This window comes from Anthonomus grandis, chromosome 15 (assembly GCF_022605725.1).
Source record: "Anthonomus grandis grandis chromosome 15, icAntGran1.3, whole genome shotgun sequence".
Taxonomy (NCBI): domain Eukaryota; kingdom Metazoa; phylum Arthropoda; class Insecta; order Coleoptera; family Curculionidae; genus Anthonomus; species Anthonomus grandis.
In genome coordinates, this window is record NC_065560.1 from 2,541,436 (window position 1) to 2,567,497 (window position 26,062).

Sequence of the window (26,062 nt, forward strand, 5' to 3'; positions counted from 1 at the left end):
TATTTCTCCAAGATATGTAACTTAATTTATTCATTTAATTTATCAAGTACATCCTCAATGTAGTTTTATTTCGCCTAGGTAATTGATTTTGGACAGCTTTTCATTTTAAAAGGTGTTAATTAATAAAATTAATAGTTTTATTTTATGTCTTATTACTTCCGTACATTGTGACGTTTTTTTACTCTTTCAGGCACTTGAGTTTTGAAATTTGACTAAACATAAAATAAATATCCTTTTTATTAATGCTCACTGTGCCAAATGAATTTACATAGGTAAGGAAAACCATATTTTACCATTTCCAAGTTCCAAGACTAAAACTAGTGAATTAGTAGTAGAATTAGAAGAGAAAAGAGTGTCAAAATGTAGGTCTTGCAAATCTTTCTAGTTCCATTAATTTTCACACTTCTCATATAATCCTTTCAATTATTTTTTGAGAATCCTCTCCAAGATATTTTCATATCGCTATCATTTTTTATTTATGCAGCACGCCCTGAATTACGCCAAAGAGAGACAGAGAGACAGAGAGAGAGAGAAATTCGGAATGGGAAATCTCGTAGGACATTGAGTAAACATAGAAATTACCCTTGTTAATGAAACTGAAGGGAATGCGAATGTTTCGGACAGATCTTTAGCATCGGGGTATAATGGAAAAAAGTATATGCGAGCATTGTATGGAGTTTTCTTTAACGCAATAGCTTACGCATGAAAAGTGGGTATAAAGAAAATGGTTCACGTGTACACGACAGAGTTTTATTTAGCGTAAACATTGAAATATTATTGCTAAACACGTGATAAAAGAAAATTACGTTCTTTTCATGCATTTTTGATCGACCTACATATGTAAGTCAAGGCATGGATTTTTAATAATTATTAATTAATAATTCCCAATCCTTGTCACTTTTAAGGTAAGATTATAGCAGTTAACATTGTTTTTGCCAAATATACTAAAGAATAAACACACCCTGTTTTTTTCGCAAATTTTTCATAGGCAACTTCTTCGCTTTAATAATCTGAAAAAATAAAACACTCTCTATCATGTATTTTACTTATATTTATTTTATCGTAAGGTAATTGGTTTATAATATCATGTTATAATGAAAATCGCTCTATAAAGCGAAAGATGCTTAATGGCAAGCATTTACCACAGCTAGAAGCTTGGAGTAGTCTTTTTGAATCTCGGACTCACCAGAGATAGACACTAAGCCAGTTGCTGAATCCTACAGAACAATAATTAATAAATACCAATAAATATAGTCATATTTTTTACCTTAAATAGTAAATCCTTCTTTCCATTATACGTTCCGAACAATTTAAACCAGTCAGGCCTTTTGGTGAACTCGGTACTAATCGACAACAAGGCGTTCCTTATTTCGTCCACTAAAGAATCTGATTTTGTATTTGAGGTCACCACCTATAAAGTTTTACGATAGTTTCCTGAATATGTAATTAAATTTATTTATGCTTACCATATGTGGAGGTGCATGTGCCAAATTACACTTGGCATATTCGGACACCGGAGCTCTTCCATCATTAGGACACAGCAGCTCATAGTTGTCAGATTTAAGGTCTTTGGCCCACACTTCAGGGTTGTTTCCATCTGTAGTTTAAGAGATAATTTTTAAGAATAATAATAATAATGATATTGAGTTATCATCCCTAAAAAAGATCTTCAAATTTCGACCGTAAAAACGGTGTTTTTTTGGCTTATTAAATATTAAACGTCTTATATCGATTTTAAAATAATTTTTTTTCCGATGAAATTTTACATAATTTTTTTAATTGTGCCGTAATATAAATCCATGCCATGTTATCTATTTAATCCGTTACTTGGTCCATTATATTTAAAAAACTATTGGCTGTAGCATTATTAAACACCTATAAACTAGAGGATTTTAAGGGGTCAATACATTGTCAAAAGCCTTGTCAAGATCAATAAGGACTTCAAGGCAGTACAAGGCCATGTAGTCTTAATAATTCACAATTTGGATTTTTTAATTACGTTTATTTAAGAAGCATATTATCGAGCGCCTTGGTAAGATCAATAAGGACTACAAATTTTTAAAACGCGATACAATATTGCTCATATAGACAAATATAGTTACTACCCACTAGTGTAACAATCTTTTTTTTATCGTCATTTAAATTGACTTTAAGAAATTGCTTGAAATGCACGAATACATTAAAAAGGGACCTGAAAAAATGTAAAAATTGACTTCAATTAATTGCAAATATTTAATTGGCTTCAACCGCTTGAAATACTATTAAAAATGACGACTCTTAAAACGAATTCCTGAAAGAAATAAATCATGATTTTAATTGACTAAAAGAAATGGCTTTAAGTGCCTAGAATTATAAGTGGATAAAAATAGGGAGAACATTTTAACCGGTTTAAATATTTAAATACACTTCAAATACTTCGAAACGATTGATAAATAACTCCGAATGCTTAAAATATATGAAAAACGACTTTAATTACTTGAAAATTTTGAAATGGTTTTTGAGATTCCTGGAAGAAATAAACCATAAATTTACTTAACTTAGACATGGCTTCAAATGCCTGAATAAACTAAAAAGGGTCTTCAAGTACCTGGAAAAATGGAAAAAACATATTAAAAATTACTTGCAAATATTCAATTGATTTCAACTGCATGGAATACTAGTGAAAATGATTTTTAAAACGAATTTTGAGCTATTGCCGTTTCAACTCTAATAATATCTCTTTTTCATGAAAAAGCAAAATCATCCATAATGTTCCCATAGCTCATAGAGTCTTCCTTAATGGAAGCACAATTCAATGAATTTTATTTAGAAAATCCAAAGAAACTATTTTGAACGATCAACGTTTTTTTATTGACTATTGACCTAATAGACAATTTGCTGGGTCTTTATATCGATTCAGATCTAAGCTTCTCGTATCATGTATGATCAGTTATACAGAAAAACTTTGGAAAACTTAGATTCTGGTTTATGCATAGCAAGAGAATAATTTAACACTCCGGAATTTTTAGATGTATTTATTTATGAAGTACCTATAGTGAAGATTGCAAGATAGTATGATACCATGTTGTGTTAATAATTCACCATTTTTTAAGCATTATCGAAAGCCTTGACAAGATCAATAAGGATTACATAACAGTATCAGACCATGCTCACCTATACTTCTCAAAGAGACTAAAATTGACGAAAACAAATAAAACACACAGTCACGGTTTCTCAACATATATGGCCTGATGATAGGCTCTAGCTAGGGCGAAACACGTGTAGCCTGTATTATATATTTTAAGATCGTGACTGTCTGTGTATTTTCGTCAAGATTACGCGATTTTAATGATTCGCTGATTTTATCAGGATTTTCTAGTTGCCTTTAATTTGTAGAGTGTCGAAAGCTTTGGCAAAATCAATAAGGATTACTAGACAGTATTGGGTTATGTTGTCTTAATAATTCACCGTTTGATGCGCAATTTTTATTTGCGTCTATATACGTATAAAGTACTGTATCGAAAGCCTTGGCAAGATCAATAAGTATTACATAACAGTATCAGACCATGCTCACCTATACTTCTCAAAGAGACTAAAATTGACGAAAACAAATAAAACACACAGTCACGGTTTCTCAACATATGAAAGGCTCTAGCTAGGGCGAAACACGTGTAGCCTGTATTATATATTTTGAGATCGTGACTGTCTGTGTATTTTCGTCAAGATTACGCGATTTTAATGATTCGCTGATTTTATCAGGATTTTCTAGTTGCCTTTAATTTGTAGAGTATCAAAATAAAGACAGTGAGTAAAAGACAGTGTTAGGTTACGTTGTCTCATTTAGCTCGGAATTTTTAATTCCAGAATAAGATAAGTCGAATTTTGATTAAGGGCCTTATTAAGGCGATATTTTATCAAAAAATTATTAAAAAAGTCAAATTAACCAGTAATATTTTATGCCACATTTTGATTTTTTAACCTTCAATTTTGGGCCAAATAATTTTAAATTTAAACTAATCTACCTGAAATGAATCTAAGGGGTAATAAAAGTAATATAGCAGCAGGCATGATTTTATGATTTTAAAATTTTTATTTTCTAGTAATAATACTATAATATGATATTTTTTTCTAGCCACTTTTTGGCCAAAAAATATGATACTTATTTATACTCAATGTAGTGAAAAATGCTACCCTATAGGCAGGCCAATGTAGAGCTATATAGTAAGATATTTGCCATTAAATAATTTGGTTTATAGTCATTAAATCTAATAATTTGAAAAAGCTTATAATATAGCCTAGTCGAAAGCCTTAGCAAGATCAATAAAGATCACAAGACAGTACATATCAGATCATGTTGTCTTAATAATTCACACAGTAATTCGTAGTAGTCCAAGCAGTTAACACGTATGATAGGCGATCCATAGTTTTTCGCGTGTTTCAGAGGGTTAAAGTACGGTTTTTGATTAATAATTTATATCAAAAGAAGTATTTTAAAATTTTGCATCTTTCAAGATAAGTATTGACTTATTTTAAAATCACGGTTGCCATAAATCAGTAAAATTCAGTTTTTATTTCTCCAATTTGTGTGATAAGTATAACATAAATATAGTGCACGTACGTGATTATTACAGTGTTTACATTAACAGGTTTTCTATCGTAAACAGTATTTGTCTGAACTAACTTATATTTATTTCATGTACGGGGTGATTTTGAAATTCTCCTGTAATAATGGCTGGAGGAAGTGCTACGGATGACGGTGATCCAGGAAATAATTGTGCTAAATGTAATTTAGTATTTGATGACATTAAGTCGATAATACAATGTACCAGGTGTTCTAAGTATTATCATGGAAAGTGTGTTAATGTTGACATGCGCGGTTTTCATTTGAGAAAATCGACATGGAAATGTGAATCGTGTGATCCCTCTTCATTTAGTGATGGTGCATTCAAAACAGAGCGCGCTAGGAAAATAAGTCGAACAGATGATATGAGAAAAAAAGTAAATCCTACTGTTATTGGAGCCGGTTTATCGCTAGGAAAAGCAACTAAAAGTGGCGGCGTTATCATTAAGTGTGGCAATGAGAAGGAGCTAATTTTGATTCAGTCGCAGATCCAGAACAACATGGGTGACAACTACAGTGTTAAGGTTCAACCTATCAGATGATGACATTTTGGACAAAATAAAAAGTCAAAATAATGTTCCAGAATCTCTAAACCGAAAAATTCAAATAGTGAGAAAAACTAAAATCGTAAGCTAAAAGTTTAATATGATCTTAGAAGTTGATGCTACCACGTATGCAGTGTTTATTGAAAAAGAGAAGATGAACATTGGTTGGAACGTTGTCCTGTCTTCAACGAATATGGTATCCGAAGGTGTTTCAAGTGCTGTCGGTATGGTCATTTACTGAAAGAGTGTAAAGAAAATAAAGTGTATGCAAAGTGTAGTGGACCCCATTCATTTATATTTTTATTGAATGTAGCTTTGCTAAATAAAGATATTATTTATTATTTATTTATTTACTATTTGTCCTGGAATTGTTGTTGCATTTATTTTTGAAGCACATTGTCGAAAGCCTTGGCAAGATCAATATTTCGTATACATGAGCTTTTATAAAAATAATTGGAAAAAATGCACCCGATCACATTTTCTTATATCTTTTAGGTTATACATCTAAGAATACATTTTTTTTCAACAAATAACTATAATAATCCCGTCTAATCCCCGTTAGAAAAATAAATGAGATTATTGTAATAAAAATGTTTATTATTTGAACAACAATAATTTATGATGTTGTTATTCAGTGCTATCTACAGCAAATGCTGAAAATATATGAAGATATATAAAATTTTAAAAAAAAATTAAAAACGTGTGTCCATTTGTTTTTTTTTTTTTTTATTTAAAAAGTGTTATTGTACTCCACCAAATTTTAAACTGTGTACTGCCTTTTAAATTTTTTGTATCTAATTGTACTTATCCAACTTCTACATGTTTTTAATTTTAATGTTTTAATTTAGCTTAGTTTGGGATATAATTACAAATAGTTAGATTGTTACAATTTAGTCATGAGTTTCTTTACAATAAAGTATATTCTAATCTTATCTTATTGACATAACGAAAACATCGACTCATTAGAAAAACCATAAAATACTGCTTAATTAAATCAGAAAAAGCTTCGTCGCAGTTTTTATGGTCGAGAAAGTGACTTTTAATTAACCCCGTTTTAATAAGCTATAAGATACCTTATCTCTGACCTAAATAAGTACCAAAATAAATAGCGATCAAATCTCGCCCCGTCGTATAAATTATAAGGCAAGTGCATCTGCCCTAATTTCTTAAATAAATAGAGCTGACTTAAAGTTCGTCGGATTTGGCAGATAAAAACTTTAAGGATGATATAAATTTCCATTAAAGTTGACTTAATTATTGTCCACAGAGAGTGTTTTGGTTTTCCGATAACTCTCCAATGATATTGAAATATTTCGCTATTGAAAAGTTTCAGGCAGTTGAAGTCGTTTTTCTGAATATGGCCTTAGAAGGGTTTCCTGTATCAACTGCCTAGAATTGATAGAAATATGATCCAATAAGTGTAAAATGCAGCAGTGACTAATGGGACGAACAATACGAAAACTCTCCTCTAACGAATTATTCTACTCACGATAAAACTTTTAATGATAATTTTAACTACGTTCGGATGAAACGAAACAGAGAATCGATACCCTATATATTATACACCCCAAAGTTTTGCAGTGAGAGGGACCTCTGGTACAGTTTCCATCTCTGTTTGCCTACCTTGACCTAAAAAGCTGACAGGCGAATTTTTTTTAATGGGACCTATTTGTTAATAAACAAACGGTCGTCACTTTGGGAAAAACAGTTTGAACATTTCCATTTATTTATAAGAATTACATAGCAGTGTAATTATTAAAAAAACTAATTTAGGCAATAAATCGATTTTTAGTTAACACGTTCCTTAAGAATTCGCTTCCTCGGTCTGTCTATATAATATATAGTAACTTTTTAAAATTGAAACCGGGAGCCTTCAAGCATCTCGGTGACATTGGCTATTTATCGGCAGTCAAATTCTCTTTTCGTTCTTTTAACTAAAGTGTTGCACAGCAAACAGGACCGTGAATACCAACAAACAATGAGGTATTACTATCACGTATATAGTCAATAATTCTCTCTTACCGGTATTTCCGGGCACCGTAACGTGTTTAACAAAAGCAACGTCTCCACCTCCTTGGACCAAACATCTAAAAGCTCCGGTATAGCCGCTATAAGATTCAGTTTGGTCAAAATTGCATTTTGCTGACTGATTATTCCTTTCTAAGTCACCGGCGCATAGAGAACACAGCTTCTCTGACACAGCTACATCCAGCTTCAATCTAAAATAAAATTTTTTAGTAAGTGAAACAGTGCAATCTCTCAGTTTTATCGCTTTATCATAAACTACCATCCAAGGATTTTATTCAGTGGGTTATTTTAAAATAACGTCGGAAAATAATCGGGAACGCAATAAAAACCGCACTAAAAATGAAAAGTTTTCCGTTCTGACTGTTCGCTGCCATAAAGTTAATAACTTTCAAAAACGAGGATTCGGTTTTATCATTTTAGAAACGTCCTTGGCCAACAAGAAGGAACGATCGAGAATGGAGCAGTTACCGTTATATTGTTACCATACTTTTTGTCACCTTGAATATAAGGAATTCGATTTTCATCAATTTTAAACAGTTAAGTATTTAAAAAATCAATTAAAAAAAAATTAGCTTAGAAAGAAACTGAGTCCTAGGCACACTAATTGTACAGTTAGTCCATACATGCGCGATAACTGTGATAATCAGAGTTGTAATATAATTCCTTGTGTTGGATATAAATCAACTATAAAAAAGAATCCGAATGTGTCGTCTCTGGTCCCCAAAACATTGAAAAGCATAATCTGAGTGTAGCAGTAGCTGTATTGCATAGAAAGGAAAATTTCCTCAAAAACTACCTCTAAGTTTCAAATTGCAAAAGAGATCCCACTAATGCACTTGGCCAAGTGAGTTCTATAACATCAAAATATATGCTTGAGTCATCGATCATTAAACAAATCATCAGTGAGAACTGTTGTGTCATCTGCAAATAAGTTTGTTAAGAATTATTATTTATATCCATGTTTTGAAGGCACTTGGGACTGATCCCTATGAACCATACCTGCATTGAAATGAAACACACAATCAAAGGCCTTGGGTAAGTGAAAAAATGTTATGAATCCAAACTTCTAGCAGCTACTTAGAATTAGTAAAATATATCTATCAATTCCAGGCAGTTGATAAATTGAAAAATTCAGAAGAATGACTCCAACTGCCTGGAATTTTTAAATATTTCTATCTCTTCCAGGCAGTTGAAATAGAAAGAGACCTAGACACATGAAAGCTTTTAAGGCAAAATTCAAAAGAATGACTCTATCAACTGCCTGGAATTAATAAAATATTTCTATCAATTCCAGGTAAAGACTATATTCAAAAGAATGACTCTAAATACTTTAATGATGGTGCGTCTGATGTGTCAGCAGCTATCTGCGTAAGATATTGAAGGGTCAATATTGTTAGTTTGGGTATGGGTGAAAACTAAAAATATGTGTTTAGTGTGGGTAACTAATGTGCGTGTTAATGTTCTAAATTTTTTGGGTAGGTGTGTATAATTAAACCTAGTCTGTTACAAGCGTTTCTACATTTTTTTTTAGTTAGTTTTTTAAGTTTGGACCACAATGTTAAAGACCAGAATCTGCCTTAGCAGAATTCTGAATTTGTTGGCCTTTTATTTGCATAAAATAATAAATGTGTATTTTTTTTATGTATATAAAAAATATTTATTATTATTATTATTAACTGCCTGGAATTTATGAAATATTTCCATCTCTTCCAGGCAGTTGAACTAGACACAGACCTAGACACAAGAAACATTCTAAGGCAAAATTCGGAAGAATGACTCCATCAACTGCCTGGAATAATTTAAATATTTGTCAAAGGGTAACTAAAATTGTTTCTGTCATCCTCCACTAAATTTATTTAAAAATCATCTATCCTAAATGTTTCGGACATATAAGATGTCCATCTTCAGGGATCTATAAGGAACCGAGGAAACTTATAAGCTAAGGATAAAAAGTGTTAAATTTTTTATTTAATTTTTATCCTTAGCTTATAAGTTCCTCGGTTCTTTATAGATCCCTGAAGATGGACATCTTATATGTCCGAAACATGTAGGATAGATGATTTTTAAATAAATTTAGTGCAGGATGACAGAAACAATTTTAGTTACCCTTTGACTTATTAACTCCACTGCAAGTATGGACTACTTCTTCAACTTTAAAATATTTGTGTCAATTCCAGGCAGTTAATACTGGAAACCTTTTAACACCATATTTAGAAGAATTACTTCAACTGCCTGGAATTTATGAAATATTTCTATCTCTTTCAGGCAGTTGAAATAGAAAGAGATCTAGACACAAGAACCCTTCTAAGGTAAAATTTGAAAGAATGACTCCATCAAATGCCTTGAATTATTTAAATATTTGTATTCATTCCAGGTAGTTGATACTGGAGGAAACCTTCTAAGACCATATTCAGAAGAATGACTCCAACTGCCTGGAATTTATGAAATATTTCTATCTCTTTCAGGCAGTTGAAATAGAAAGAGATCTAGATACAAGAACCCTTCTAAGGTAAAATTTGAAAGAATGACTCCATCAAATGCCTTGAATTATTTAAATATTTGTATTAATTCCAGGTAGTTGATACTGGAGGAAACCTTCTAAGACCATATTCAGAAGAATGACTCCAACTGCCTGGAATTTGTGAAATATTTCCATCTCTTCCAGGCAGTTGAAATCGAAAGAGACCTAGATAGAAGGCACATTTTAAGGCAAAATTTGGAAGAATGAGTCCATTAACTGCCTGAAATTATTAAAATATTTGTATCAATTCTAGGCAGTTGATACTGGAAACCTTCTAAGACCATATTCAGAAGAGTGACTCCAACTGCCTGGAATTTTTGAAATATTTCTATCTCTTCCAGGCAATTGAAATAGAAAGAGACCTAAATAGAAGGAACCTTCTAAAGTAAAATTCGGAAGAATGATTCCATCAACTGCCTGGAATTATACAAATATTTGTATCAATTCCAGGCAGTTGATACTGGAAACTGCCTAAGACCATATTCAGCAGATTGACCCCAACTGTCTGAAATTCGTGAAATATTTCCATCTCTTCCAGGCAGTTGAAATAGAAAGAGACCTAGACAGAAGAAACCTTCTAAGACAACATTCAGAAGAATGACTCTATCAACTGCCTGGAATGAATAAAATATTTCTATCAATTCCAGGTAGTTGATACTGGAAACCTTGTAAGACCATATTTAGAAGAACGACTCGAACTGCCTGGAATTGTTGAAATATTTCCATCTCTTCCAGGCAGTTGAAATAGAAAGAGACCTAGACAGAAGAAACCTTCTAAGGCAAAATTCGGCAAAATGACCCAATCAAGTGCCTAGAGTTATTAAAATATCAATTTCAGGCAATTGATACTGGAAACCTTGTAAGGCCATATTCAGAAAAACGACTCCAACTGTCCGAAATTTATGAAATCTTTCCATCTCTTTCAGGCAGTTGAAATAGAAAGAGACACTTTCGTACGTCTATTCAAAAGAACAACTTCAACTGCCTGGAATTTGTGAAATATTTCTGTCTCTTTTAGGCAGTTAAAATAGAAGGAAACCTAGACACAAGAAACCTTCTAAGGCAAAATTCGAAAGAATGACTCCATCAAGTGCCTGGAATTAATAAAATATTTCTATCAGTTTCAGGTAGTTGATACTGGAAACCATCTAAGGCCCTATTCAAAAGAACAACTTCAACTGCCTGGAATTGGTCAAATATTTCCATTCTTCCAGGCAGTTGAAATAAAAAGAGACCTAAGTAAAAGAAACCTTCTAAGGCAAAATTCGGAAGAACGACTTCATCAACTGCCTGTAATTATTAAAATATTTCCATCAATTTGAGGCAGTTGATACTGAAAACCCTTTTAAGGCCATATTCAGAAGAATGAATTCGTAGTCCTTCTCAAGTTAATGGATTATGATTAACCGGTCTACTATTGACATTTTTGGTCCGAATCCATACTGATCACCAATTTATTCCTTCGCATATGGCGATATAGGGCTCAATAGCACCTTGGAGAATATCTTGTAACCCAGAAACACTGTAGTACTGTTTAATGTACTTTTTCTCAAGAATATTTATATATTGACTTTTTTATTATAAATCTATGGCTTCAATTAATAAGTTTTTGACTCAACATTTCTTTATAAGCATGTACTTTGGTACTATATGCATTTGTTGTTAGCCATTTTTTTAAGGTTGTCGTAAACTTTTAGTCCTAATTGTGTAAGGTTTTTCATAAATTAATACTGCCATTATTAAATAAATAAATATTTTACAAGCACACTTAACTTCCTTATTTACATTTAGGATATATGTCTTAGGATATCCAAAGTCTCGACTTTTTCGGACATATCCCTGTCTCAGTTCTTTAATATCCTCGGTATCATTCTAAAATTGTGTTTTTCTTGTTCAGTTAATCCAATTACAGACGAATACACTCAATTTATAATATTTTTTTTTAATTTGAAACTGCTTTCAGGATATATGTCTTAGGAGAGCCAAAATCTCGACTTTTTCGGACTAATCCCTGTCCGAACTGCCTGGAATTTGTAAAATACTTCTATTTCTTCCAGGCAGTTGAAATAGAAAGAGACTCTTTGAGTCATTGACTCCTTGGCACCTTAACTCCTTCCACATTCCATGAATTACCTGACTGTCATGAGACACACTATCAAACGCCTCGGGTAAGTCAAAGGATATTGCATGACAAGTTTGGACTCAATGAGTCAATCAAGCAATTTGGATAAGATTCTCGGTAACTCAATGAATGTTGAAGGATTTGTTGCAACCGTAATGTCATTAAGGTCTAAAGAGTAGTAAAGGACTGTAATCTATATCCTCACTAATATTATGAAAAGTATAAAGCTCAAAACAGAATCACAAAATTACTCGTTCCTTTGTTGAAAAATCTGCTTGGTGCTCAGTATGAGTGGGTTTAATTTTAAGCTATTGGAACTGATTGTTAAGATTAACTCCTTGACTCCTAAAGTCCTTTCCTTGACTCATTGATTCATTAACCTCAAGATGTCTACCATCTAAGTCTAAGAGCAAAAGCATTTGTGCAATAATCAGATTATCTATATAAAAGAGAATATCTATAATTTTCGTATTTGGCAAATAAAGAAATTATCAAGATTAGAGAGATGCACACGCTGATTGATACACTCTAATTGGTGCTATTATAAACTAAGATTCTTCTCCCTAGCTCTAATCTGTTCAGAGAGTTGGAGTTATTCTTCTAAGCTTAGAAGGTTTCCAGTATCAACTGCCTAGAATCGATAGAAATATTTAAATAATTCTAGGCAGTTGATGGAGTCATTCTTCCGAATTTTGCCTTAGAATGTCTCTTTCTATTTCAACTGCCTGGAAGAGATGGAAATATTTTATGAATTCCAGGCAGTTGGAGCCACTCTTCTGAATATGGTCTTAGAAGGTTTCCAGTAACAACTGCCTGGAATTGATATAAATATTTAAATAATTCTAGGCAGTTGATGGAGTCATTCTTCCGAAATTTCCCTTAGAAGGTTTCTTCTATCTAAGTCTTTTTCTATTTTAACTGCCTGAAGGAGATGGAAATATTTCACGAATTCCAGGCAGTTGGAGTCGTTGTTCTAAATTTGGTCTTAGAAGGTTTCCAGTATTAAATGCCTAGAATTGATACAAATATTTAAATAATTCCAGGCAGTTGAAGGAGTCATTATTCCGAATTTTGCCTTGGAAGGTTTCTTCTATCTGGGTCTCGTTCTATTTCAACTGCCTGGAAGAGATGGAAATATTTCACAAATTCCAGACAGTTGGGGTCATTCTTCTGAATATGGTCCTAGAAGGTTTCCAGTATCAACTCCCTGGAATTGATTATCAGGGTTCTTTCTGAGTCCTAAATTTATACCTAGTAAGTATATAAGTACAGGGTGCCTAAAATCCGAAGTCTACAAATTTGTAAGGGCTATAATTTCCAAGTTCTATTGAAGTGTCTGGAGAGGATTTCTGCGACTTATTAAAAGCTCTTGCTTGCTCGAAAACTGTAGATCTATGAACTAACTTGACTGAAACTCACCTGTCTTCTTTCGCTCCAGGCAAACAACTGCCAGCGGTAAAGAAGTTAGCCAAGGCTTTTGGATAAGGGCACTCTCCCTCTTTAATGAGTCCTTTAGTCACCAGAGTAAACAATGGCGCATTATAGCCTGCGGTCCTGCCAATTCCCGTATGGCAAGACTTCTTGCCCCTTAAGTCTTCAAACGATCGAATCGATGAGTCTTTTTTGACTACTGCTACTGCGTAATAAGAGCCGCCGGTCGGTCCGTACTGCTCCGCTACCACTGGTTTCAGATTGAATTGGTTCACTGCGGTATCCACAAGACCCGCTAAAATGTAGAATTTATATCGAGATTAATTATTTTTTAATGTAATTTCATTTTAAGTTGGCAGCTAAAGACGAGTAAAATTGGGTTAAAAGTTCATGCCGCTGGAGGGATATGGACGACGGTCCAGTGGGAAATACAACTCAGAAGTTCTTGTTTTCCGAAAGGAAAATCTGGTACAAAGAAAATTAAAAGTTATTTAGGTAAAACTAAGTTGAGTTATATATAACGAAACATTTTCTATCTATATAAAAATGCAGCAGAAGAACTCTGGGATCATATTTCCTTTCTCTTATTGGTCCATAGAGCTGAGCTCCTCTTTATTTAACTCTAAAACAAGTTGGACGTTCATCCACGAAGGCTGGATTATAGACTGTCTATATTTGTGTTTTATATTTCTAAAAAAAACAAATCTACACCTCTTTTTTTACTATATGTAATTACAGTTTTCCCTACACCTCTCTTAACCATTATTTGAGAATTTTCAGATTTAATCCTTAAATATGAAAAAATATATTGCGGGCAGAACTTATCAGAGCAACTGTAAAAATCCGATTCTTGTTTCTAATTCAGTTGCTAACTTCCATGAAGTAACTAAATGTAAGTGAGCTGTCAAAAATAAATCTCAGATCCTCAAAATGAGTTGATCTAGGTAAGATCTCTCATCTTCAATTGGTAAGTAATACACTTTTTTTAAATAACGAAGCATTAAGAAGCATTTAAAGGTAAATCGTGTTCCGTGCACCTCTTGCTTGCTAAATTATACCTCCTGTAGTTTAATGCTGTCTTTAACAGTAGCAATTCTACCGTATAACTTTTTGTCACCGTAGTATAACAAGTTGTTTACTTCTAGATCCTTAGAAATATTATTTTTTTGAAGAATAGAGGTTCCCATAGAGGAACCAAATAAGTAGCACTGCTGATGTGTGCGAAACTTCATTTTTACCATTCAATACAATCTTTTATAGGCCTTAGTCAATGGGTCAAGAGTATTTCTAGCCTTTCACGAGAGAAGAACGAAATCAGTTGACGTGAATTAATTTTTTCAGAGTTTTTGTTATTAATACATATAAACCCGAATAAATGAATATTTTATAATCTGTCTGTTACCCTCTTCCGGTCAAATATTACCTCACTAATTTACACTCACAAGTCAAGTACGATAAAAATCGATTGACCATATATCAGGCCAAGTAAAATATTTACTTGTACCTTCAGCCTTTCCTGTAACCACCACTGCCCTACCTGAAATTCAACTACGGCCCTGCTTACCATCTAAAGTAATAATGTCAGCACCATCGTCTCGGATACTTTTCAGGCAATTTTGGACGTTCGCTTCCAAAACGCAATCGAATCTCGGTCTGATATTTCTGGAAAATGCGACCTTGCTCAACGTACGACACTTGTCCTGTTCGTCTTTTGATGTCACGCAGAATCTAATAGTCTTGAAGGGCGGACCATAGTCTCTTTCGATAACATCTGGAAAAAAGCTTTAGAACGTATTTTCTACCTAACGAGGTCCTACCTGTATAGTTAGCCTTATTCAAGTAATCCTCGGGAGAAATAATTTTGTTCTCCTTAGGGGCAGTCTTGTCGTTCAGCTCTAAAACCTTCTGCAACCAGTCGGCGTGGTTCTTGCTACCGATAACGTTAAGATTCTCAATTTTCCTTCTCAATTCATCAACGGATTTTGCAATAGCCGCGTTGGTCATGTATCCTTGCCAAGGTCTCGCCGCCCACGTACAAGGCGTATCTGTCACTGGAACCTTAGTACCATCTGGACAAAGGTAAGCAAACTTGCTTGGGTCCTCGGTTGTCGGTTTAGCAGGAGTAATTCCCACTGGTAACTAGAAGGCAAGAGTCATTTAGTAAGCACAGAAGGACTATATTAAAATGACTACATACTCCAAAGAATTTCCTGACGAAGATGACCTTCGTCCAAGCGATTTGTCCACCGTTATGTGCCAAACATCGTAAGGCTCCGTCGTATCCAGAAAATAGATCCGGATAATCGCAGATGTCCGGGTGCTCGCAGAGGGCACAAAGGTTCGAATATTTGCGCTCTACATATTATAAAAAATTCGATGTGTATATTGACTATAAAATGGCGCCACGGTATAAACTTGTGACCTTAGTAAGAATTTTGAAGCGTGACTTGTAGACGGCGCCACAGGTTCTGATTAGGTAAAAAGTGATAAAGAAGAACGATTATTGTTCACTCCTAACCGAATTCATTAGGTTTGACAGTATGTCTAGACCAGTTGGAGCTTCACTAAGTGAACATTAACAATTCTTAAGAATCTTGAGTTATTCTTTGTCCATTGGATTGTCCACATTGATACTTAGGGGATATTAAGGAAAAAAAAACAGAATCAGAGCCTTACAAGGTTTCCGATTTACGGAACACTGAAAAAGCTTCCACTTTCCGACGTATAGATGGCGGTAAGGGAGCGAAATTATCTCCTCGACACGAACTATCAAGCATTACTCTATTGCGCCCTCTGAATGTCGAGGAGTAGCACCAACCGGAAGCGAAAATGAGTTTGTGACGTCAGGAGAGCGGGTAAATTAAAATTTGAATATGGCGCCAAATTTGAATTTTGCTCTATAAGTTAGTAAAGTTTGGGTCTTTCGGAAGTTACAGTAGGCAAATAAAAAAAGTGAAAAATCGAGAACTTTATTTCGTATGGGGTCATATCTGCCTTCTCTAATTTCCGAAAGAACCACACATTTCCCACTAATTTTAAGCGCACGAGCAAAATTCAAATTTGGCGCCATAATCAAATTTTAAATTACCCGCGTCAGTTGACGTCACAAATCCACCGAAAGTGAATTTCGGTTAGTACTACTCCTCGACACTCAGAGGGCGGAACAGTCAATCGATGTTCAGTGTTCTATTTCTATATCTAAGAAATATTAATCTACGAAGAAGAATAATTGACTAAACACCAAGAACTGGTTACTTTATGTTGAAAGCGATGATCAGATTCATAATCTTTAACCGTTAAAAGTTAGTAAAGTTATTTAAAAAAAATAGACTCTACTCAAGTAAATTACTACTTAATGTTAATATTAGCGATATAATCTGTATATACAAAAATTTTGTTTAATTACCTTTAACTACCTAGAAGAAATAAGGAGTTACTTCCAGGCAGTTGAACAATGAACTTTCAACTCCTTGTAAACATTAGAACTGACCTTAATTGCCTGGAAAAAATGAGGAATCATCTCAACCGAAAATTGAGGAATTCGCTCCAAGTGCCTGGAAGAAATAAAAAACTACTTCCAGGCAATCGAAGGGGCATAATCCTGAAAGTAAGAGGCAATAACTTCGACTGCCTGGAAGAAATAAAGAATTACTTCCAGGCAGTTGAACAATGAACTTTCAACTACCTGTAAACATTAGAACTGACCTTAATTGTCTGGAAAAAATTAGAAATAACCTCAACCAAAAATTGAGGAATTCGCTCTAAGTGCCTGGAAGAAATGAGGAATAACCTCAACCAAAAATTGAGGAACTCCCTCCAAGTGCCTGGAAGAAATAAAAAACTACTTCCAGGCAATCGAAGGGGCATAATCCTGAAAGTAAGAGGCAATAACTTCGACTGCCTGGAAGAAATAAAGAATTACTTCCAGGCAGTTGAACAATGAACTTTCAACTACCTGTAAACATTAGAACTGACCTTAATTGTCTGGAAAAAATTAGAAATAACCTCAACCAAAAATTGAGGAATTCGCTCTAAGTGCCTGGAAGAAATGAGGAATAACCTCAACCAAAAATTGAGGAACTCCCTCCAAGTGCCTGGAAGAAATAAAAAACTTCTTCCAGGCAATCGAAGGGGCATAATCCTGAAAGTAAGAGGCAATAACTTCGACTGCCTGGAAGAAATAAGGAATTACTTCAAGGCAATTGAACAATGAACTTTCAACTACCTGTAAACATTAGAACTGACCTTAATTGTCTGGAAAAAATTAGAAATAACCTCAACCAAAAATTGAGGAATTCGCTCCAAGTGCCTGGAAGAAATGAGGAATAACCTCAACCGAAAATTGAGGAATGCCCTCCAAGTGCCTGGAAGAAATAAAAATCTACTTCCAGGCAATTGAAGAGGCATAATCCTAAAAGTAAGAGGCAATAATTTCGACTGCCTGGAAGAAATAAGGAATTACTTCCAGGCAGTTGAACAATAAAATTTGAACTCCCTGGAAACACTAGAACTAACCATAATTGCCTGGAAGAAATTCGGAATAACCTCAACCGAAAATTAAGGAATTCCCTCCAAGTGCCTGGAAGAAATAAGCTACTTCCACGTAATTGAAGGAGCATAATCCTAAAAGTAAGTACATAGTACTGATGTTTCAAAAAAACAAATTAAGCATTCCCAAAGTATCAGGAGCATTATGCATAACAATCTTACTTTGTCACAGAATCAGAATCAAATTAACCTTCCTTTTATAAATTATTTAGGAGCAAAATTTCATAACTTCTTAACTAAGTGTTTCAGGCCATTATTGCGGCAATTTTATTATTCAAAAAATATTAGGTTATAGTGCAGATTGCCAACTAATTTCCGAATAGTTTTTCTTTGTTACTTTGTAAACTAATTTTTTAGATTATAAATAAATAAATAAATAAAATCAATTGAATTGTTCACAATAATTGGAAACAGAGGAAAGTTACCTATATCCTTTTTATTGCCACAATGTTTTGTTCATTCTTTCATTTGATTTCTCAGTATGAGATAGACCAATTATCAATGTTATTCCAGGCAAATAAGGTGAATTTTACGTTTCTTCATGGCATTTGAACCTTTTCCTTCAGGATACTTAAACATTTCTTAAATACTTAAATATTTAAAGTCACTGCTTAGTCTTCCCAACTTTAAGACCAATAATTACTTGTCAAACGTTTGTCGACACATCAAAGGAATTGTGTCATGTCGTACGTCTTGGCTTTTGCAAGTTTGGTATATGAATTAAATAACTCAGAATTGACATTTTTTTCTTATTTTAACATTAGAGCGTCTGATAGTTTAATAACGGACTAAGTAAATTAATTATTTTTTGACCTCGCGTTCAATATGATCTTTAAGATTATTTATTTTTATATTAGTCTCTTCGTAATTTTTTAGTTATTTTCTTTGATTTTTAATTTCATGAAAAATATTTAATTTGATAATAAAGTAGAGAAAGAATTTCCGAGCTGCCGCAAATGGATTTGAAATAGTACGAATAATTGAGATGTCAGTAGAAATTTAGTTTTTTGTTACTAAGGGACTTATGAGGAAATCCAACTCCCACCATCTGCTACCTCTTTATATTTTTTTAGGTGTATATGCCCTAAACATAAAACTCAAACACAGCAGTGCAGTAAGTGCTTCTGAAGCAACTCTGGAGACGAATTTACTTCATAATTCCTTAGCTCAAGATTGAGAGCCCTGAACACGAGGGGACTTACTTAATTTCAAATTAATTTTCGGATCCGGAGACCATTTGCCAACAATACAGGCCTTACTGAACAGAGTGGAAAAAGCCTTCAGCTCGTTCTCCCTTGGTGATAGTTCCGGCTCTGCCAAATTGCCAATAATGCCCTTTTGCTTCAGTTTGGTCAACGGGATTTTGTATCCGACGTTTCTGCCCACTCCGGTATGGCAAGAGTTGAGTCCCTTGAGACCTTCCATGCCGTTAATGTTTAAATCTTTATGGATAACTGCTACGGCTTCGTATCTGAATTCGGCTGAAAGCAATAGTGTGGGTTAATTTTAGGGTTTAATGGAAATTGTGGTGTTACCCTCAGGTTCTTCTTTGGTTCGTATTTCTTCGAATAAAGCGAAGTCTTGTTCGGGCTCGTTTTTGGCCACGTACATATCCTCAGGATCTACTGCTAAGAAGTCGGCTTCTCTTTGTTTTATTTTAGTAATACATTCCATTCTAAAAAGGAGTGGTTTATAATGATTCAGAAAGAACCTTCTGAATTCTTGGAATATTAAATGTCTTACCTATCCCTAGCGGGAATACAAACTATCTTGGCCGAACTCTTAGTTTCTTGGCCCGCCATTTCGTTACATAACTGAAGCAGTTCTTCCGCAACGCACATCTTATCTAAAAAAGTCAAAATACAAATTAATTAAAGAAGATTTTTTTTGTCATGCAGGTGGATATAACAAAGTGTAAAGCTATTTAATTAATTATCAAAGGTTTATGATGTTTCTTCAGGCGTGTCTCAGGGTGGCCATTCTACACCCTTAAAATTCAATCTCGTTATTGGTGATTAACTTTTATCTAAGGTTTTGCTCTTTGCAGATGACCTAGAAGTATATAATCTAAAGGGAACTACACAGAGTCTTGGTCTCAAAAGTATTTATTAATTCTAACACAGTAAGTTACACGTGTTTCGCTCATATTAAGAGCATCGTCAGACTGCAAAAGCAATATTTCTGGCATATATTTATCAGACATGCAGAGAATATTCACTTTTCTAATATTTTTTAATAAAGTACACGCGCGTTTATCTTTAGGAGAAGAATAGCAAATTGAGTCTTTATAAATTAAAAAAAAAAAAAGAAATTCAATGGTTTATTATGGCTAGGCATACATCGAGATCGTCAAGTTGACAACTTTTAATTCAGAAAATATTTCAGTTGAAAAAATGCAATTTGGAATAAGTTTTAGAAAGATTGGTGTAACTATAGAACCAACCATAACCCTCTTTCAAATTTTCAATTAAAGGTCTTATTGAGTATAGTAAGTAAATGAGGCACTTTTCTTGGAGACCTTTAATTTAAATTTTGACATCCGGGGGTGGTTCAATTTGAATGTTGTGGTGGGATGACTCAACCCTTGACAAAAATATGGTGATTATAGTTTAGTTATTCCTAAACGGATTTTTCGATCTCTTATATTTTGTGAGATATTCACATGGACACTTTTCAAATTGACACCCTATATAAATAATTAAATATTCCAGGCATATAGATGCCAAGCATATATTATAGAAAATAAAAAGATATCCCCCAAATATGCCTATATATCATATGTCAAGTGATATATCTGAGATATTCCTAATTGGATATTCTGGACATATTTATGCAATGCCCTTGCATGGTCTCTTAGATCAGTTAAAATCAATTTTTTCTTTATGGAAATGTCAGCCATATTCAGTTTGCAAGATCAAGGTTAGAGTAGCAAACCTCACTTCCATCTCGATTTTTGGATTATGGATTTCATCACGTAAGAAGATGAAAATATTGATTTACTTCCAGGCAGTCGAACACCCTGGACAAACCCAACTGCCTGTAAGATATTTTCCAATTTTTTGGAAAAAGCATTGAAGCTCTTAAAGGCAATTAATGATTTAAATTCAACTGGATAAGTATTGATTCAATCCACTCAAACATCTGGAAGACAAATGCAAATTTGTGAAAAAATTAGCAGGAGATGTAAGAAGATGAAAATATTGATTTTCTTCCAGGCAGTCGAACACCCTGGACAAGCCCAACTGCCTGTAAGATATTTTCCAATTTTTTGGAAAAAGCATTGAAGACCTTAAAGGCAGTTAATGACCAACTGCCTGTAAGATATTTTCCAATTTTTTTGGAAAAAGCATTGAAGACCTTAAAGGCAGTTAATGACTTAAATTCAACTGGATAAGTATTGATTCAATCCACTCAAACACCTGGAAGACAAACGCAAGTTTGTGAAAAAATTAGCAGGAGATGTAAGAAGATGGAAATATTGATTGACTTCCAGGCAGTCGAACACCCTGGGCAAACCCAACTGCTTGTAAGATATTTTCCAATTTCTTGGAAAATATGCGTTATTTACTGACAATTTGTTTTTTTTTTTACATTATAATAATGACATTTGTCTCTTACGAGAAAATTAGACGAAAATGACTATAAGCTGCTTTTCAATTAAAAAAAGTATTGATAAAATCACAGTTATCGTCACTTAAGTTAACTTTGAGGCATCTCTCTTACAATTACAATAGTTAAATAAACGTTTATTTTTGGTTTACACAAGGTGTACCCGTTTTGTTGAATATCAACTATAAATATCGAATAAAATATCCGCGTGATATACGTTGAGGAATTTAATATTATGTTTAACTAACCTTTTACATGTTAATAATGTTATTTCATTAAACGTTTAAGTGTGCTATATTGTTTATTATTTAGGGACGTTTACAAAATGCTCTTAATAAACAAATATACTTAGCACCAACAAAACGTTGAATATTTAATTATAGAAAAGCTGTATAAAACCTTTAACCAAAACCGTATAAAGGATAAACGGGTTTCTTTCGCATTTTACTGGGAAAAATTTGAGGTTACATACGTGAGAAAAGTGTAGATACAGAAGTTTTATTAAAACTACCCTTACCACCACACAGTGTGTGTGTATAATATCTATCTAATGTGTAATATAATGTATATAATATAAGTGTAATAATATCTAGATCTCTTTGAGAAAATGGACGACTTCCTTCAACTAGAAGTATATTAAAAAAAATTAGAGTCCCGTCCCGGCTTAATAACCCGGATTTAAACATAAGTGTTTTTGTGATCACTTTAAGGGGTCTGTGGATGCTGGAGTTTACCTTGAGAAATTGCTCTATTTTAATTGAGGTAGTAAAGTATTTTATTAGGTCACGACTTGAATATGCTACAATTGAAACCTACAATGACATACAGCATCTAATTCTGGATGTCCCTTAGACCGACTTTTTGTCAGTTAAACTAACTTTTCTCAAAAACTACTCAAGACATTTTAATGAAACAAATTGCACTAGATTCAGAATTAAATTCTGGTCTAGGTTTAAAAGTGTACCGCCAAAAGTTTCCAGGTTATCCAAAGCTAAACCTAAGAAGTGAACCAATGAAGTCCCTCATATAGACATTTTGTCATTAAAACCCGATTTTCTCAAAAACTACTCGTGATATTTAAATGAAAGAAATTGTACTGGATTCAGAATTAAATTGTCTAGAAATTTTGCTTAAGGTCTAAAAGTGCACCACCAAAGGTTTCTAGGTGATCCAGAGTTAAACCAAGAAGTGGACCCTGAGGTGCCTTAGACAGACTTTTTGTCCCTTAAACTCAATTTTATCAAAAACTATTCATGATATTTTAATGAAAATAATTGCATTGGAGTGAGAATTAAATTCTCCAGATATTTTGTTGACAATCCAAAAGTGTACTTCCAAAAGTTTCCAGGTAATCTAAAGTTAAACCAAGAAGTGGACCATAAGGTCATTTAACCAGACTTTTTGCCACTTAAACTCAGTTTTCTCAAAAATTACTCATGTTATTTTAATAAAGCAAATTTTTCTGGATTTAAAATTAAATTCTCTGGAAATATTGTCAAGGGTTTAAAAGTGTACTTCCAGAAGTTTCCAGGATATTCGAAGTTAAACCAAGCAGTGAACCTTGAGATCCCTTTGACAGACATTTAAATTCAATTTTCTCAAAAAATACTGAAAATATTTTAATGAACTAAATTGCACTGGATTCAAAATTATGTTTTCTTGAAATTTTGTTTACACTCCAGAAGTGTAGTCCCAAAAGTTTCTAGGTGATCTAGAGTTAAACCAAGAAGTGGACCATGAAGTTCTTTAGACAGACTTTTTGTCACTTAAACTCAGTTTTCTCAAAAACTACTCATGATCTTTTAATAAAACAAATTGCACTGGATTCAGAATTAAATTCTTTGGAAAGTTTGTTTACACTCCAGAAGTGTACTCCCAAAAGTTTCTAGATGATCTAGAGTTAAACCAAGAAGTGGACCATGAAGTTCTTTAGACAGACTTTTTATCACTTAAAGTCATTTTTCTCAAAAACTACTCACGATATTTTCATAAAACAAATTGCACTGTATTCAGAATTAAATTCTCCGGAAATTTTGTTTACATTCCAAAAGCGTATTTTTAACAGTTTCCAGGTTATTTAAAGTTAAACCAAGCAAGATCCCTTTGACAGACATTTAAATTCAATTTTCTCAAAAAATACTGAAAATATTTTAATGAATTAAATTGCACTGCATTCAGAATTAGATTCTCTAGAAATACTGCTTAAGGTTTAAAAGTGTATTCCCGAAGATTTCCAGGTAATCCAGAGATAAACTAAAAAGTGAACTCTGAGGTCCTTTAGCCAGACTTTTAGTCACTCAAACTCAAATTTCCCTAAAACTACTCATAATATTTTAATGGAACAAATTGCACTGGATTCAAAATTTAATTCGCTCAAAATAGTGTCTAGGATCCAAAAGTTTACTCTCAAAGGTTTCCAGATCATTTAGAGTTAAACCAAGGAGTGAACCGTGAGGACCCTTAGAAGAACTTTTTGTCATTTGAACTCAATTTTCCCATGAAATACAAAAAAATCTTTTAATGAATTAAAGTGCACTGAATATAGAATTAAATTCTCTCGAAATGTTGTTCAGGCTCCGAAAGTGTACCTCCAAAGGTTTCCAGGTAATCTAGAGTTAAACCAAAGACCCCGGGGTCCACTTCTAATGCACCAAATTACAGTGATTCAATGCTCTGATCGTCATAGTAATTAATTTCGTGGTAGCTGTCAATTTAATAAATAAATAAATAAATGGACAAATAAATAAAATTGGGTTTATCTTAATACAAAACATAAGTTTATACGGTGTTATATATTTTCGGAAACCTTACTAAAATCCATAAATAACTAATAAAACGGATACAGAGCATTCAAAATCGTGTAGATTAAATAATGAAATAACTGTATTTGAAATGCGACGCCACCATTATCATCATATAGTTCAAAGTCATTATGTCCGTAGTGGACGAATATAGTATCGTCTGCAAAAAATATTACACTCATGTGATGGATGCTCTTTTGATTCTAATTCTCTTTATATAACATCAAACTGCTGTCATCCGCAAAAAAATGAGAGTGGTTCACTAAAACCTTTTACATACAATCACGAATTATTCTAGACCCTCTATGGTAATTTAGGGGGACTTTTATAAATCATAGACAATATAGATATACTAGTATACAGATAATTATAGATTCCCTTGTCAACCCCGTGAAACAGGGTTTTATTATTTATTTCTTTCTTTCAGACTCCTTGCATAGCAGAAATTGCATTAATGAGTTGAACTTGCAGTGACATAATGCAATTATATGCATATCCATCACCGACAAGTGAAAGTGGATGTTATGTATTATTATTATAATCGGGTAAAAATTAAGCTACATAATAAAAAATTTATAAATTCTAACTTACATTCTTGATTGGCATTTCTTCTGAATCGCCTAAAGCTGGTCCCTGATACTACAGTAACAATAAAAATCAACAGAAGGCAAACCGGCTTCATGTTGAAGAGTTCAGTAATGATGTCGTAGATCAGCCAGTACCGCCGCAACACTGGGTTCGACCTCGGCGAAAAGCCGCTTATTTATATTATGCTAACAAGAAAAAATAGAGAAATTACATTAAGATGCCGGCCGGTTGGTTTTGTTATTGTTTTGTTTATTATTATGCATATCACGTACATATGTGTTTATTACAAATTGCGATTTTTATAGGTCACGATAAAGACGATTAGTTCGGTTTTAAAGCAACGTTTCTTTCGCTCTATTGTAGAACCCCAGAGATGAATTCTTTTCTTTCACAATCTTCGGTCACCAAATGTTATTTAGGCCAAATTTTTTATTATAGGTATTTCACATGAATAAGAACAATTTTATTTAGTGTTTTCTATATTTTTATATCATGTTGTGATATAAGAGGCCATCAATGCGAAATTTGTCGACTTTTTCACTCATTATTTGATCAACAAGGAAAATCAAAATCGAAATCATGAATCATGAAGGTAAATAAATAATCATATACAAAATTGTAGCTCAATAAAACTTACCAAATACATGATAAATAGGACTATGCCTCGATTATAGAGAACCATTTACACGATAAGATAGAACCTGTGTGGCATAGCCCTTCAAAAACCTTAAAAATAAAAAAAAAGACCTTCTTAATTAATCGAGACATGCATGCGTTGAGTGTCATATTTAAGTAAGGCGAAGCAGGCGGGGGTTCTGGATATGCAGGAAAGGTAAATTAATTAATATTTATAACAATAATAACTAGACGGCAATAGAAGATCGAGCGGCTCAGCTCTTTTCATTTTTATTATAGATTAAGTATTGTTTTTTTGAGAATCAAGCAGTTTATTTCGAATATATTTTTTAAATGCAGTAAACGGAAAACTTTTGCAACTAGTCCGGAAGAATCGGAATATACCACATCACAATAATCAAATAAGGATAGAACAAGTGTGTTACATAAAAAATATTTAGTTTTAGGAGGTAAATGATTTTTTAAGCCGTAAAATTTTCTTAATCGCATGTATGCAATTTTGCTGAAAATTGAAATACCGCTATCAAGGTATACTCCTAAGTTTTTGACCTCTCATACTACTGGTAGCTGCTCATTACGAATCTTTGCATTTAAAGTTGTTGCTGCAAGTGCATTAAGGCCGTTCTTTCCACC

The 26,062-nt window shown here is 33.3% G+C and overlaps 1 protein-coding gene across 1 annotated transcript; it reads right to left on the reverse strand.

The window, feature by feature from the left end:
• Positions 1-1,033: 1,033 nt before the first annotated feature.
• Positions 1,034-24,963, reverse strand: LOC126744985 (transferrin). Its single transcript, XM_050452609.1, has 12 exons — positions 24,797-24,963; positions 19,539-19,641; positions 19,331-19,470; positions 18,998-19,276; positions 15,445-15,602; positions 15,065-15,386; positions 14,812-15,018; positions 13,236-13,542; positions 7,168-7,364; positions 1,467-1,597; positions 1,268-1,411; positions 1,034-1,217 (listed from the first exon to the last, which is right to left on the reverse strand). The coding sequence occupies exons 1-12, from the start codon at positions 24,885-24,887 to the stop codon at positions 1,125-1,127; spliced, it is 2,172 nt and encodes a 723-aa protein (XP_050308566.1). The 5' UTR covers positions 24,888-24,963; the 3' UTR covers positions 1,034-1,124.
• Between the last annotated feature and the right edge of the window lie 1,099 nt (positions 24,964-26,062).